General features: G+C 38.0%; 3 protein-coding genes across 12 annotated transcripts in view; 1 reads left to right on the top strand and 2 right to left on the bottom strand.

Moving 5' to 3' along the window:
- Positions 1-38: 38 nt before the first annotated feature.
- LOC132257395 (uncharacterized) lies at positions 39-1,760 on the bottom strand. Of its 2 annotated transcripts, XM_059754274.1 has the most exons (5): positions 1,613-1,760; positions 1,050-1,555; positions 482-981; positions 287-413; positions 39-213 (listed from the first exon to the last, which is right to left on the bottom strand). In XM_059754274.1, exons 2-5 carry the CDS (start codon positions 1,543-1,545, stop codon positions 65-67), a joined length of 1,272 nt encoding a protein of 423 aa, XP_059610257.1. In that variant the 5' UTR covers positions 1,546-1,555; positions 1,613-1,760; the 3' UTR covers positions 39-64. The 2 variants fall into 2 exon arrangements, with proteins under 2 accessions (XP_059610257.1, XP_059610256.1); XM_059754273.1 differs by having other exon boundaries at positions 1,050-1,760.
- A 42-nt stretch (positions 1,761-1,802) lies between these two features.
- On the top strand, positions 1,803-3,663 carry LOC132257398 (uncharacterized). Its single transcript, XM_059754277.1, has 5 exons — positions 1,803-1,958; positions 2,032-2,643; positions 2,709-2,850; positions 2,922-3,010; positions 3,077-3,663. The coding sequence occupies exons 2-5, from the start codon at positions 2,041-2,043 to the stop codon at positions 3,137-3,139; spliced, it is 897 nt and encodes a 298-aa protein (XP_059610260.1). The 5' UTR covers positions 1,803-1,958; positions 2,032-2,040; the 3' UTR covers positions 3,140-3,663.
- Positions 3,664-4,307: 644 nt separating this feature from the next.
- The window catches only part of LOC132257390 (calcium-dependent secretion activator), a 34,468-nt gene continuing 22,189 nt past the window's right edge, over positions 4,308-16,586 (bottom strand). For 6 of the 9 annotated variants that reach the window (XM_059754258.1, XM_059754264.1, XM_059754262.1 and 3 more), the window contains 6 exons: positions 15,976-16,185; positions 13,001-13,299; positions 12,557-12,881; positions 10,060-10,440; positions 9,857-9,990; positions 4,308-8,618 (listed from right to left, as the gene is read on the bottom strand). In XM_059754258.1, the coding sequence (XP_059610241.1) occupies positions 8,423-8,618; positions 9,857-9,990; positions 10,060-10,440; positions 12,557-12,881; positions 13,001-13,299; positions 15,976-16,185 (1,545 nt within the window). In that variant the 3' untranslated portion in view covers positions 4,308-8,422. The remainder of the gene's footprint in view (positions 8,619-9,856; positions 9,991-10,059; positions 10,441-12,556; positions 12,882-13,000; positions 13,300-15,975; positions 16,186-16,586) is intronic. The other 3 variants (XM_059754260.1, XM_059754261.1, XM_059754266.1) reach the window with 3 other exon arrangements.

Raw genomic sequence — 16,586 nt, 5'->3', positions numbered from 1 at the left:
CTTACTATTTCTCAACAGCGAGGAAAATTTGCATTCATAGTAAAATTAATGCATTTATTCTCCTTCATTCAATATCATAATCTATCTCATTTTTTACGTCTCCAAGGATCTTTTTTTTGTTGTTATATTTAGCAGCGTAAATTCGACTTTTGGCGGCTCTCATTTGGCTCTTCATGAAATTTGTGAAATCCAATTCTGAAAGTGCTGCCGCTTCTGCAATTTTAGGAAAATATTCTCTGTACTTCAAATGCTTGGAGTATTAGAAGTGATGCTGAGAGACACAAACCTTTCCACACCTCGTAAAACAAGTAATCCTTGAAACCTTTTTGATCATCCTTTGCGCTAAATTTCATTCCCAGAACAATGTCGTCTGCCAGAAATTGTTTCAGTGTCAAATTTACCGCAATGTCTCTCTGCAAAGCATATAAAATGTATGTCTCAATGACAGATTCTTCACAGATGAAAACATTTCAAAACTCACAAAGTTATCTCTGTTGCTCTGCTCCTGCAAGGATTCCTCAAATTCCTCCAACTCTTCTCTGGTTTGCATGGGAAGTCTCTTATGGATCTCCCGGTGCAATTGCGTGTGGGTTTTTGTCTTCCTCATCTCGTGATAAATGTACAGAACGTGTTTGCAACAGCATTTCACATTCTTTCGCGTCGCACTGTTGTCCTTCTGCTCTCTGGAAAGTGGCTGCAAGACTTCCATCAAGTCCATCAAATCCGCTGATACTGCAGAGCCCAACTTATGCTTGTAAACGAACGACTGCAAATCTTCTCCAAGACCACAACTGAGAGATCTCTCAGGTGCTGAAGGCTCTGGATCTTCCAGATCTTCTTCTAAAGGATCAAAGTTTGCCATGGAAACTGAATCGTTATTGTCATGAAATATTTCCTCATCAGTTTCATTGAGATCCTGAGTGAAATTTCTAAAATCTCGAAAGGCTTCAGCTTTTGATCGACGATTTGACTTTTCCTTACCTGGAAAGATGAAAATATATATAAAACTTACTCTGAATCCTTAAACTAAATCTCTTTCGTCACTTTACCCGCATCAACTGAAACAATTTTATCCATTCTATCAGAAAGATCGGCGAGTCTCATCCTCTGGACGTCGTGAGATCGCGCCAGCGCCTTCATTTGCTCCATTATCAGCTTCTGATTGCCCAGGATTTTGCTCAACGCCGCATTGTGGCTCATCTTTGAGCGCGACTCAGTGATGAGACTCTTCTTGTCACTGGGCAGATCCGCGTGTCCATTCCTCCGCAGCAGATTCAAGAGATTGTCTGTGAAGTTCATGGGGACATCATTCGTCTTGACCAGTTTCGCCAGCTGCGATTTGAAGTCTGTCACTTGATATCCGGACTGCCCGGACTGACTATTCTCGAGATCATGCTCAGCAGGCGCTCCAAGGTTCTCCTCAGTGTATTGCGGTTCCGTGAGGAAAACCAAGTTGGTCTCCGTTTCCGGCTGCTCTTCCTTTATCATCTTCTGGGGATTCTCGAAGGATTCCTCCGACGAGGCGAATGCAAAAGATCTCTTCATGGCAATGAAACTAACAAGATGTTTTGTTATGAACATTCATAATAAAATGCATTGCACAATACTTTACCGGCCTGATTGCCCACTTATAATGTGGATACACTATCTGATCTTGTTCTATGCTCAGAATTAGAGCGAGAAATAATCATTTTATTGAGAAAATACAACACAAATTGAATGCTTCATTCACTTTTGTGAGCAATATTTTGACAAATGCATCAAATTATGCTCTTCATCGCCAGATGGCGGACAACGCACAGCTGTCAAGTTATCGCTTACAAGAAATTAGGCGTCTTTAGCTCGTAAATAAATGTAATTTCTTCTTAATTCATCAAGTTTCTCGAGTTTCTCGCAAACATCGTGCAGTGTAGAAGCAGCCCAGAAAGATTTTCCAGGTGAAAAGTGTAAAAACCGAGGTAAAACATCCCAGAATATGATTGAGGTATGCATTTTGTAATGAATTTCTGCAATAATCATTTCAATTGATAGGTCATTACCATGAAGAGATCTATTGCGAGCACTTCCCGCTCTTCGCGTGAATTCAGGGGCACATCCGAAAGTTCGCGGAAGAAGCTAAAGGAAGAACAGCAGGACAAAAATATGGTTTGGTTGGGAGACGCCTTGGCAGATGACGATGAAGAAGTTGAGCAGGAGCTGGAGCTAGAAAAAAGGGAGTGCGTTCCGGGGGAGAACTTCACGTCGCAGCTGGCGCGTTTGGTGAAGACGAACGACTGCCCGAACGACTTCACGGACAACTTGTTAAACTTGCTGCGGAAGAATGGACACGCGGATCTGCCCAGCGACAAGAAGAGCCTCGTGACGGAGCCGCCACCGCCGAGTGACGACCCGACGTTGACCAAAATCCTGGATAATCAGCGTCTTATACTGCGTAACCAGACGCTCATCATGGAGCAGATGAAGGCGCTGGCCAGATCGCACGCCACGCAGCGCATCCGACTCTCTGGGATGTCCGAGCGCCTGGACAAGATGGTTCCAATGGATCTCTGCAAGTCTTCCACGCATTATTTTCCTTTCAAAGTTCTCGACGATTTCGAGGACTTCGATAAGAAACTTGCGGACGAATCCTTTAGGACAAAAGTGGTGAGTTTTGATTCGGTTCTTGAAACAATAACAGTATTCATCAATTGATTTATTTGGTTCTGCAGTTTTCAGAAATTTCGCGAGCAATGCAGACCGGAACCTGGCTCTTCACGATGGCCAGCGATGATGTTCTGCATCACTACAACCTCAACGGGAACTTCAATAAGAAAAGTCTTCGCGAGACCAATCTTTTGAAGGTTCTTGAGGGTGAGTTTTATTTGCTTTTTGGGGAGCAATCTTGGTAGAAATTTCATTTTAAAATTAATTTTCTCTTCTAGAATTGTTCCCAGAAAATGAATTCCTTCGGGATCGTCACATTCAGGCGCTCATCAAGACATGCCACGCCAGGCAAAACACCAAGAATTCGGTGAGATTGCGAAAATGCAGTGAAGAGAAAGAATGTGTCTCAAAATTTTCACTTTTTTTTTTGTAGCGATCGAGAGCGAGTTTGCGAAAGACCAGAGTTAAGGAAGAAGTCATTGATGATTCCTATTGAAGGATCATAGTCAACATTCCACCATTTACAACACTAAAATCATTGATTTTCCACGCCTTTTATGAATATGATTTTGTAAGATTATTTTATTGAATGAACTCTCAATTTAAGAGACATGAAATTATGAAAATAAAAGATGTGAGTACAATTTTCAATTGCATATGATTTTCAGTGAAATTGTGGTTTTTTGTGTGGTTCAGGGTCGATTCCTTGCATGGCGGAAAACATAAAGATTATGGGGGTTATGAATTCCCCCCAAAAAACACGCATTCATACGCTTGGTTTCCTCTTTATTGCTATCTGAATTCACATGGATTGTCAAGTGTTTGATATGCATATTTTATGTGTTTTATGAATGAGAGAAAGGCAGAATGATAAATGAATAAATTTGAAAGATAAGAACTGCACGGAAACGTAAGAATGACAGTGTGATTTAGAGTGAATTTCATCCGAATCCAAGAACGCCTTTTCAGGTTCTTTACAACATCAGCGAATTGAGGAAAAACATAAGAAATATGCAACAGAAGTGGTGCGATTTTTAGAAAAAATGTCCAAACGTGAGATCAACTGGCCAAAGGACAACCAAAAACAGGAAAACAGAGGAAAATGCCTGAGGAAATAAAAGAAGTTCTCTCAATGCATAACAAGTCGATAAATAACATTTTATTTTTATAGTATGTTTTTTGTTAATTTCTTTCATGATACTTCCATCATTGTTTTGTGTTTAAATTTATTCTTGTTTTTAGACGTTGTTGTTTATCTTCTTTTTGGTATATATTTAAGATTAAGTTTTGTTTTTTTTTCTTTAAGTTTAATACCTTGCAATAAATTGCCAAGATTCTTATACCAGCACATTTTTGCTCTCAACATTTTGCACATTACTTCTTTCTTCAATTTTTTTTTCACGTGTCTTCTGATCTTACAATTCATCTGCATCTTCACATCATCTAAAATGTATAAAGAGAGATAGTATTGCATAATTCTTTACTCTTGAAATTCAAAATAATCTTCAGAGAATTTGTATTAATTTTACAAGAAATCGTATTGATACTTTTCACCTCTCAATTCTGCCATTTAATGGATTTCTTTTTAAAGTTTTTTTTTCCTTGTGCATGACTTGCATGACTCCATTAGTTTTATCATCAAAAATGCCATGCTTCTACTGTCATTTTTTCTTTCTCTTTTTCCCCCTTTATTATTAATGCTATGAAAATTATGTCTTATCAATTTGTTGCCAACGATTTTAAAGTTATCTTTCAATAAATGTTTAATGTTTATGCTGCAGGTGTTATGTTATGTGTGTGTGTCTATAAATGTGTGTTTTTGCTGTACATTCATTTTCATTATTTTTCACCACGTCGTATCTTCATATCGTATCCGTGTTTTAGCTTTCCCACAATTTCTCCTCCTTATTTATAACTCTTCCTCCGCTTTCTTTATATGAAAATATACTGGGTTTGGGCTGCCATTAGCTGCATATTTTTTTTTAATCATCGCGCGCGCAGAAATATTTCCTTCACCATCGATATTTGTTCAATGATTAAAAAACGGTTTAGAAAAATAAGTTTTGCTCTACGCTTACAAAGTTTACAATTCGCAATTAATAAGTCCAAAATGTCTTTTATATGTTTATCCAGCTCTCTTTTCACTTGCATCTGATTGTATTTTTTTTATACATATTACAATATTAACATACACATTACAATACTTAGTAATATTAGAATACGGTTCAACTCTGTGGCTTTCTTTAGCAAGATTATTATTTCTGTTTTGTGTCTCTGTAGTAAAATCTATTCATAATGACTGTTCCCATTATTACAATATAACTTCCTTTCTCTCTATTATTGGGTTATTTATGTACCTTTATGCCGACTCGTAGTTAATATTTCTATTTAGTTTATACCATTATTACATTTTACTGATTGCCATTCTAGTTTATTCATACGGTGCACTCTTACTACGCTTATAACGCCAATACAAGTGTTTGTGTATACATATTATCCTGCAGAGAAATCAGATTAATCGAAAAGAGGAGGCAAAATAATTGGATCGTTGTATTTGAAACACTGCGGTGAGATTGTGTAAATCATATTATTTATTTGTCCTTTGGAGAGAGAGTGCTTCAAATACAACCTGCAAACCTTTTTCTCACTTAAATTGTTGCGCAAATAAGATAAATCCATTTCAGAGGAAATTAGCAGGAGGAAAAGAAAGAGATAAATTCCTGAATCCCTTCACTCTGTGCAACCATTTCTCGGTGGAAAATTGTAATCCCACGGATTTTCCACACGCTCTACAATTGCATCCAGAGAAATAATACACAAAATTCCAAAGGAAATGTCAATTCAATCTCGTCTGACAATGTTAAAACTTTGTGCAAATCAAGATTAAAGTAAGAGATTGATTTTAAACACAATGTGAAAAGCATTTAAGCAATGTTTTAAGGTTTTGCTCCTTTATCAGTAAAAAGTATAATCAATCTTTCAACTTTTCAGTGACCAAACAATAATTTTTAACTGAAGAATTTTCTTTTCAACGCCAATCTGGTACATTTTCCCGGACACAAGTGTATCGCAAGCGTGAAAGAGAAAAGGACGCGAAGAAAGGTCCAATTTATACTTGCACGTAAAATGTAAATCGATTTTTTAACCATCCCCTGAGATGCTGCCAAAAAAGCTTCCTTTTTCTCTATGTATGGTTAAGGGGTGATAATTTGGATGATAGCATCTCACCGAGAAGTGGCCGTCTGAAGGGCAATTGAAGTGAAAACTTGTGGATTTGCAGAATAAGGGAAAAACCAGTCATTCAGAGTGATTGTGTTGGACACGCCAAACCCAGTAGTTATATTTATATATACTTTGTTGATGCTTCTTTAGCAATAATTTCACCCTGCAACTCTCATTAGCTCACATTACTTCGATATGCCACCGATCAAGTTTCTCTGTGTTCTTCTTTGCCTTTGTCAAACGATGAAGAAAAGAGTGTCTTATCTGAAATGCTGTCTCATGTCTTTTTGGATCACTGTAAACTCTTGTACGTGTGATTACAGAATTTGAGAAGTGACCAATTAATGGGTTGTGGAAGAGGAAATGGCGTGAAAGACGAGTGAGTGACGATATATTCCATCTCGAAGGAAATTGATTTCATTTGCAAATAAATTGCACTCAGTGGAGTGAGATTATATGCGGAATATTCCATTTCACAAGCTCAAGAAAAAATTAGGAGAGCGATTAATCATGTTAGTCGCAAAAGCCTCACTCCACCGCAACCAGCAAAACCCGACAGTTGAAGATGACTAACAAGAAATTATGAGCGCGGAAGTGTTAAATTCACTCGCAAAAACCACATTTATAATATGAACTTCGAAAAGTTGCCTCGCAAGACAGCGCGAGAAATAACAAGACAAGAATTTTCCGTTTGGATCTTTATCAACATTAGAAGGAGAAAAATTGCAACATGTACCGAAAGAGTTTTTACTCTTTGAGAAAATTCTGTAATTTAACCTGCCATCTTTCACTTTTGCGCACTCCTTCCAAAAATCATCCCACAATTTATCTTTACAAATGCCACAAATTCATTTTTATTCACATCTCCTGCTATTAAAGTTCTTCTTGTCCCGTGTTAGAACATGAAACATTTATTCGTATAAGTTCTATTATTGATTGTTACTAAGAAACTCTCTCACTCGGTCGAATTGAACTTTCCACTGTTTTCTCTCACACCTTTTCCCGGGAAATTTTCCACTCTTTTCCATTTCCTTCTGGCAGAAAACTTTTCGCCACTTTTACTGCACCGTCTTCAACTTCTTGTGTGTCTCTATTGAGAGTCAATAAAATATTTCTTCTGCTATTTAGATGAATTCCTACCTACTTTTAAGCAAACTTTTTGTCAATTTTAATTTTTACACTCAGGTTTAATTTAAACTCCGTCCATTTTCACGCCCATATTCACTTACCGTCCAATAGAAATACCTAGCAATTTTTTTTAAATATATACTTTTGTTGTTATCATTTATGCCATCTCCCACTTATTTTAACAATGCAGTCCATTTTTTCTTCTTTTTTGTATGTTTATCATTGGTTTAAAAATCCTTGTGACTCGTCTAAAAACACAGAAAAATATCTCACGCTTTCTTTTTCTTTTTAATCTTCTTCTCTATATTTTTTCTCACTTTTTTTTCTCAATAACTCCACAAACTCAGAGACACAGAAATTTTGCAATAAAACTCACTGAATTTGCATACAGTTTGTCCAATAGGTATTTTTTTATACATAAATATTTTATTTAGAGAATATATTTAGGTTTTTTTTGTAAATTTTCTAGTGCGCTCTCGCTTAGCCTCAGTAAAAGATTTTCTTTCAAGTATATGCAAAATTTATCATAACGATTAAAAGTTTTAGATTCATTTTTTGCATGTTTAATCAATAGATTGAAAATATTTCATTTTTCATTACACTTTTTTCAAATTGCGATACAATCACGCAAAAAACGCTTTACGAATGTTCTCTGTGAAGATAAAATATAACTTGAATTGTTGTCAATTGTCGTTAAAGAGTTTTTTTTATACACACGTTGTCATATTCACGAATTTTTTTTTCTTATTAGTGTCAATAGCAATAATTAGCAAATAGATATTAGATAAATGTAATGTCCATCCTTGATCTTGCAAGATTCTTCATCATCTTCTTCTCTCATTTTTAAGTAAGGGAGATTATAAAGTTAATAATTCATTTGAAATTTATGTATTTTTAAATTTGAGTAATATTCTCTTGGAATTTGGTATTGATTAGAGTTAATCTACTAGCGACACTTTTTCCTAAATCTCCACTTGTCCCAACAGAAATTTCACTTTCTCCACCTCTACAAACACTCTCAAAACCCACTTTCATTCATGGCAAAACTCCATTCGCTTGGCGTGACATACCATTGAACAATGGTTACAAGTGTTGAACTCTAAAAGATGTCTATTTCCTTGGTTAAAGAATGTTACTCTCCATATAGAAATTTTTAACGTGTTTGACAAAGAATAATTCATGTAAATACAGTGTTAAATCTCCCCAAAGAGAGGGTTGTAATGCTTTCAATTCCCCCTCTCACTCAATCTTGACTCTACAAAACTTGCTCTCTAAATCTATACGGAGAAAAATCACTATGGAAAATAAGACCTTGTAATCTCATGTCTGTTTGCATTGTGAACTCTTGTGTTTTGTCTTATTGATTTCCAAAACCTGGAATGTGTCAAGGAAAGAGAAACATTGTATTAGTGTTGTGTTACTTCCCTTCTTAGAACCAACTGCCACCACCGAATTTAGTGCTGAGTCCGCCAATGCCTTTGCCAAAGATATTTCCCACGCGGCCAACCACAATATTCTTAACATTTGAGATATTTGACAAATTCCCGTCCTCTCCGCTCAGCGTCTCCAAGATGTTCACTTTGGCCTTTGGTCGCTCGCCCTCTTCGTCGCCGTCGCCGAAGCCCCTACAAAAATAGGCCACAGACATAGTTAGGCATATATTTTCCCACTCGCAAGGCCACAAGAGCACAGGTATTGCCGAATATTAACTCCGCTTGTTTGCCATTGCTGAGAGAGATTTACTGTGTCGAAATGATCTTCGCTTCAATATGCACAAGCAATAAGACTTTCACGTGATGCACGAGAAGCAAAAGGAAAATAAAAATGACTAGCTTTTTCAGAGCAAAATATTTGATCATTATTCGTCCTTCTGGAGAGTGAGTATCCTGCTCTTCTAATAAAAATAAAAGACATGAAGGAAACGCGAAAAAACTTAATTATAAACTCACAAATCTAATAATAAGAACCAAAAGGACGAATCAATTATCTTTCAATGACAAAACTGATCATAAAATAACACTCAATTTATCATAAAATCACACTTCAGAACTGAGCGAAGCTGTGTGAAAATGCTTTTTATCCATGTTCTTATCATTTGGATGAGAATTGAAGGATCTTCCATGTGCATTTGCTTAGAACAATTAGTTGACTTTGCTTGAAAAGTCAGTTGGGAAATGTTGCAATTTTCTCCTCTCGCTGACACTCTAATTCATATAGCCTTGTGAATTCCATCACACAATCCTTCTTGCATGAGAATGCAAATGAGTTTTGTGAATGGGAAAAATACTTTGGGAATCAATATAAATTCCATGTGTGAAAATGGAATCACCTTAAATAATTGCATCAAATTCCAGAGCAAAGTCTTGGAGACCTCGTGATGTTGACATGGAAATTCGCATGTAAATATGCGGGAAGCATTGAAATAATGTATACTCTTTCAATTTAAACAAATCGCCTCCAGAGTGTGGGCGAGCTTTTGCTAAAGTTCTATATGAATAGTGCTCAGTTAGAGCAAATATTATATATTAATTAATGAAAGCTCTGTTGCCATGTGTTGGCAGAGATTGTGTGCAAGATCTTTCTCGCTCTTCTTGGAGCAAAATCAAACGCAAAAGCCTTCCAAGGCTGTTTGCCTTGCTTTCAGTTAAAATATTGAATTCACATCAATTGATGCTTGTGATGAACTTTGGCAAACTATTTACAACTTGTCCTTTCGTCATGGGTAGTGATAATGCTTTTGTGCTTCTTTTCCTGGGGGAAATAATGGACTGCACAGAAGCTAGCTTTGATGCGTTCTTTAGAAGCCTCTCTAATGGCTAAAACGGAAGCTAGAGGATAATTTATTCCTGGGAAAGACACTCACTCTGCTTCGCCGTCTGGAGCGGTCAGGGCACAGGTGGCTTCCTCAGTTTGCATGCGCTGCGACACGGTCTGATATGCCTTGGAGTTGAGTTTATCCTCCATCACGCCCTGCAGCTCGAAGTCTGAGTAGATTTTCTGCACGCGAGAGGAACAAGTGGCAAATTGGCTAATTAAAACGCCACCGAATGTCCGTGAGACACTCACCTTGACGATGTGGGCGAGGCAGGTGCACTGATAGTAGTGCAGCGAGTGATCCAGACGCTCTGACAGCCAGTTGCACAGCATGTTGATCTGCGCCGTGTACCATTGCTCGAAGATGTTGAGGATCCACAGCTCGTCGTTCACCTTGCCGCGGATCTGGTCCATGTTGTTGCGCGTGAAGTTCACATAGCCTTGGCCCAGATCCTTGCCCGAGCCCGACACATTCGTGAAGCTGAGGATGCTGCCAATCAGGCTACCCTCGTCATATCGCGAGAGCTTGGACAAGGACGCCTCCAGCACGGACATCAATTTGCTGATTATCCCCTGATTCATTGCTGCCAGCGTCTTATCAATTTGATCATCAATTTTCGCGTGATACTGATGCTGCAAAATTTTTCATTGGCAGACAGAGAGAAAAAAGTGAGCAAAATTACCAACATTATTGCCCAATTTCACTCATGCATCTCGTCACATTACATTAAAAAATCATCACTTTCCGCGATGCTCTCCTCTCCAGCATTCTTTTACTGCCACTCTTTTACTCGTGGAAAAAGTGCTTCGAACTGTTTGTGTGCACTTTGGCGAATGGCACAAGAATTCGGGTGGAAATGTTTCGATAATAAGGCAGAATTATTGCATACTCATTTCCACTGACACATATTTCAGCGATAAATTGGGGGCAAAGTGGAAAATTTGTGGCATTTTTCATGGCGCCCATCGAAGGAAGCTCTCATCAGTTAAATTCAAGAATTACAGGCAGTGTGCTCGGGCAGATTGAAATTTAATTCTGCATGATATATCCCACAATCATCCGTTGTCTGTTTTCGCTCGAGCCAGTGAACAAATAGGAAAATTTAACATTCATTTCATTTCCCAGACCCGATTTGTCAGGCCTCTCGCTGCTCCAGGCGCGCTTTTCACTGTCCTTTTGCTCATGTGCAAAGGTGAGTCATTAATAACGAATTATTGAATTTTAAATGACCAGCAAATGCACAAAAAGACTCATTTTCCTTCTATTTTTTGACTGTATAAATAATTATTACGTGAAATTTAATTAAATATCGGATTTGCATGGTTGAGATGAAAATCATTTGCTCGTTTTCATAGTAGAAGCTCCACTCAAAGCAACCCCGAAAACGCCAAATCAATAAGAGTTTCAAATCACGATAAGAACTTTTCTACACTATTTCTGTTCAAAATTCTTTTCAATTTAAATAAAAGCCAAGCTATAAATACATAAATTAAATTGCTTCTTTTCACTGGAAAGAGACACTTTAGTGGCATAATAAAATATGCAAAAGTACGGTGCAATTTCATTAAATTGATCCATTTTAATCAATTATTTTGGTAATATTAAAATTCCATGGGCCCAGAAGCGTCCTTTGTTGGCTTAGCACGTGAGCATTTGTGGCATTTTCATCAGTGAATCACACTGTAGTTAACAATTAAAATTGTGATACTATTTTGAGTGGAATTATATCACCTCTATTCAGTGAAAAAGCCCCAGACTGGCGTGGAAACACACGAACATTATTGCACTCACGATGTAATTGCAGTTTATGATCATAGCACGTAATGAAGCATTTCATTTGCCATCACAAAGAGAGTGATGAAGTTGGAAATAATACTTGTGACACGACTCCAGCCAGAGTCGAATGTCACCACCAGAGATGAGTGCAATGAGAATGAAGGTGAATTGGATGATATAACTGATGCTGACACTGGGGGAAAATGCAATGAAGATCCCCATGAACACTGCCTCCCAATTATATCGCAACGCCATGCACAATGACGCGCTCTCATTACCATTTCAGTGACTTCGAGAAGAGAAGCTACTTTGTGCTCTGGCTCTATGGAATTTTCAATGAAGTGCACTGCAGTTTCTGCACGAATGCATATATCAATGCCTCAGGCTGGATAAGTTGTGTCAGGAGGAAAAACACAAGAGCTTTAGCATTGTTATAGGAGAAGATTTTGGAAAACTTTTGAAGCTAAATAAATTTGGATGTTCTCTGGAAAGATATAATGAATTTTCACCAAAATATTTCCACAGCAACAAAGTGAGATTTTCTCAGGATAAATGAGGAAAGAAAATTGTTATATTTCTGCAAACTTCCTTGCAGAAATATCTCAAGAGTTTTGAGTTCAAAGGATAGATTAATATTGATTAAAAATAACATGAAGATAGATTGAATAAATTCATTTTCCTTTACTGTCGATTGGAAAGGCATAATATCTTCCCCTTGAAAGCCCTAAATTTTCCCATTCTCTATTCTTTGACGAAACTTTAGAAAGTACAACAGAATGTCCACAACAACTTACACAACACGTCCACGGAGTGCAAAGGAAGCTCAGAGTTTGCTCCAAGACACTCCTCGCCATTCTTCGCGCGACACATTTGCAAGAAGGTGGCAAAATGCCGCGAGAAAAGGGAATTGCGGAGTGTCTGGATAAACATGAGCGGGTGTGTGCGCATCCAACAAGTACCCTCTTGACTCACCACATCGATTCCGTCGATGGTGCACAATTTGAAGGACTGATTCTTTGCGTCGAGAATCACATTCACCATGGCGCACATCTCTGACGGCATGATGTAATCAGTTGAGATGAAGGTGACACTCTTCTTGAGCCACTGCTGGAAGGCACCCTCGGTGCGCTGAATGCACGACTCAATCATGTCGCAGGCCATCAACTTCAGGCGCTGCTCCAAGTGCTGGCGGAACTCGGCGTCCGGCCAGTGGAGGTCGCGAATGAAGGACTGCAAAGCGTCCAACTTCCAAAAAAGATCTTCTGATGTTGCACAGCCGTTGCTGATGGAGGAATCACTTTAAAGGGTTAAAATGGGTGCCTCCTGTTTTCATCATCATCACACGGAAAGGGACACAACAGCAAAAAGAATGGTGTGCAACAGATTTACCACACCAAGCAAGCCTGAGGGACTTACCCTTTACTCTCCCAGCGCTCCTTCTCGAACCCCTTGTGGATGGATTGAGCAATGGAGGACTCCATGAGGTCCACATAGCGCACCACCAGCGGCGCGAACGTGTCGCGAAGGTGCTGGTGGAAGCGGCCGTTCTTCAGGTTGTCGTCCGTCCTCAGGTAGTCGTTGAGGATCTGGAACAGCGGGAAGGAGTCCCACGTGTCCGGCGCCTGCTCCGACAGCACCCTGTCCATGTCCACGGCGAACAGTGACCAGAAGATCTCCGCATGCTCCACTAGCAGGTCCGAGAACCAGGCGAACGCCTGTCATGGACAAGGAATACAAATTGCACGCGTTAGTCACTGACGTCGCGAAACACACACACACTTTCTCACTAAAGAAGAAAGACTAAACAGAAAGGAAACAATAAAATCAGCAAGGAAGCTCTCAGCATGAAATATTTTCTCAGTATCTCAGCTCAGTTTTTATATATTTCTGTGGTGCATTGGCGATTTGTATTATCTCATGTTAATATGCTGCAGTGGTCTTTCGAGATCATTTTATTCAATGCTTTACACACACTCACAGCGGGATTTTTAGTCTTTATCATTCATGTGAAGCATATCAATCCATCAAAATTTCGTCATTAGCCAAAAAACAACATTACACAAAAAGAGAGGTACTTTTATGTACAGTTGCTAGACTTGCTACAAAATCGCACGCTTGCACTCACACAGCATAATAATGCAGTAATTCAGTAAAACGCGCTTTTTTCCTCTTTTCATAGCATCTTTTCTCAGCACTACGCCAATATGTGGTAACATAGTAACAATTTATACATGGGTAATATATTATGTACAGTTGCATGCAAAAACTCTCACTACACAAGTTTTACAGGAGACTTACTGAAGCGGAAAAATTTACAAAATTCTAGTAGCATAGATTTTCGCTGTCATTTCAGCGCGCCGCAATCGAATACTATGAACAGCAAGTATAGAAGGTAGAGCAAGAAGCATAGGTTGTGGCTTGGTTCGTGGAAAAGTGAGGCCACGCCCACTTCATGGGTAAAAATCAGCTGTGACACATTACTTTAGGTATAAATTCATTAATCAAGCGTGTGAAATCGCGAGGAAACCTGGATTTTTTATTGACAAATGAATGAATGGGCGGGGCTTGTCAGGGGGCGTGGTCTCTGAGCATTTTACCTATGAAGCAGACGCAGTATAATCATGAAACTTATTCGACAAATTGTATGTGAAATCATGCGAAGAATTCCAGTGAATCTTTCCAACTCAGAAAAAGGCACAAGAAAATACTTCAACGCCACTCGAACTATCTCTTTTTGTTCCTCACAGTTTTTCGAGGGGTGATTAAAAAGGCAAAAGCTGAACAAAAAAATTCACGTTTCTGCTACAATTTCCACTTGAGCTTTTTGTACCTATACATTTTTCACCGTGTTTCACATCCATTCATCGAATGAGTTTCATATTTTTATATACACTTTATTCATTTTTCTCTTTATTTCCACATATCACAACGAGTCTATTCTGCAGCGGTGAAAATGGAGAGGATTTTCTCACACAATTGTTTTTGTTCGGGGGAATGAAAGTAAAATGAAATGCTTAATTGAGAAAAGAGGAAAATCCATAAATATACAGAAAAGCTGTGCTTAAACAAATGTATAGCCGAAAGATGGCCAAAAATGTGAAGTATTGTTTGTTTGTCTTCAGTGAAATAACTCCAACAAAGTCAAGTTTATTTGAATAATTTTTCACAAAATGTACAGTTTGAAAGGATAAAAAGGCAAAGCGAAGAAAAAATATATGGAAATACATCAAATAAAAAAACATAAGATACTAAACAATTATTGGACAAAAATAACCAAATGAGAAAATCAATACTGTTTTACTTTTCCGGATCAAATGCATTATTTTATATACTCAAAGTTGCTCCAGAGCGCGTCAATGTAATTTAATCACATTTCCGATTCTGTCAGTCTTAACAAAGAAAGAGAATGTCGAAAGTGAATAAATTAAAAAAGGGAAATACAGAGAAACAGAAAATTTCTTTTAATTAAAAGAAAAATGTCGTTTTACAGTTGAGACTATTCATGGTTATTCGTGCTGTAAAGTAAGTTATCATTAAAAATAAAAGGAATTATGCCAGAGGAGAAGAATTGTGAGATAAAATGAATGGAACAGAGAGCGGAATGGATTTTTTCCAACACTCTTTTACATCCCTTGGAGGTGGAAGTCGTCGAGAGGATAAAATCAGGACACAAGAAAGCGGAAAACTTTCTCAAACTATATATTGAAATATCTCTCGATGCGCTTTAATTTGCACACGAAAGGAACATATAATTTGCAGCGAAACAGACGTCCTGTCTTGCGATATTAAGATAGGAGAGAGAGCAGAGGACATGTAATGTGTTGATGAATGTCGTTTTATGTTTCAATAATAAAAAAGCCAAGATAGAATATTAATCTTCTCTGTACAAAAGAAGTAATGAAAACTTTACTACGGAGAGAATCAAAAAGGACAACGTAAACATGAACGAAACTATGTCATAAAGAGGCAAAATTTGGTCAACTCTATTTTATCAACAAAATCTACCATTGATTTCTCCAAGATATTAACTTTTACTATATATGTAGCGTTTGCTGTACAGTGAGGAGCAGAATTGGTCCAAAAAGGTGATGTTAATTGTGCTGCTCACTTTACCCAAGAGCTCCTCTCGAATTTAGCGTAAAAACTTCCAAATAAAAACTCGTACAGAGAATCACTAAATCAAAATAAACTGTTTAACGAAAGGCAAAGAAATATTGCAAAAACTGTGTCAAATTGCTGCATATGAACAATGCAAAAAAGATCAAATTGCGCTCATCGCACCAGTCAAAGGACACCAGCGATTTGGTGTCCTCTTCGAACTGATCAAAAAGAACTAATACTGTCTGACTTATCACTTTCTGTATAATTTCTTTGAATACTTCGATACGTGCCGTTGGAGCCGGAAAAGTGTAGACAGCATGCGTTGGCATGCAATATCGATACGGGGTCGTGGTCGTGTTTTTCGTGTTTTTGGCCGTAGAAGTAGAAGCTGTAGAAGGAGCTGTAGTACTAGTACTAGGAGTGGCAGCGGAAGATGTGGCAGTCCCATCTGGTGGGACGGGCTGTTGCTGGTCACCAGCTGGAGCGTCAGTTTTTCGCAACTATACACGAACACAACAACACATAAATCACAACAAGATTCCATATCATCCCAAAATATTAAAAATAAAAGAGGATTCTTCTTTTCTCTCCACCTCACAATCAGCACCTTCGCGTCGAGGATTTAAAATATTTTTAAAGTCACAAATTGGCTTACATTGCGCGCACGGAGAGAGAAAAGAAGGATTTCATATGTAGTATATAATAGAAAATTCCTTTAGCATAATCATTAATGCAACAGAGTGATCATACGCACAGAAAGTCAATCTCTTCATACACTTTGTGACACAGTGAGAGTATCATGATAAGAGAGGAGACACTTTACACACCAAATTACAGCGATACACATAGTGTCGGATGTATGTTTGTTAATTCATCCACAGAAAAGAAGAAGAAAGAATAC

This window comes from Phlebotomus argentipes, unplaced genomic scaffold (genome assembly GCF_947086385.1).
Source record: "Phlebotomus argentipes unplaced genomic scaffold, Phlebotomus argentipes genome assembly scaffold_4, whole genome shotgun sequence".
Taxonomy (NCBI): Eukaryota; Metazoa; Arthropoda; class Insecta; order Diptera; family Psychodidae; genus Phlebotomus; species Phlebotomus argentipes.
The sequence above is the reverse complement of the archived record's forward strand: the minus strand, read 5'-3'. Positions and strand labels throughout refer to the sequence as shown.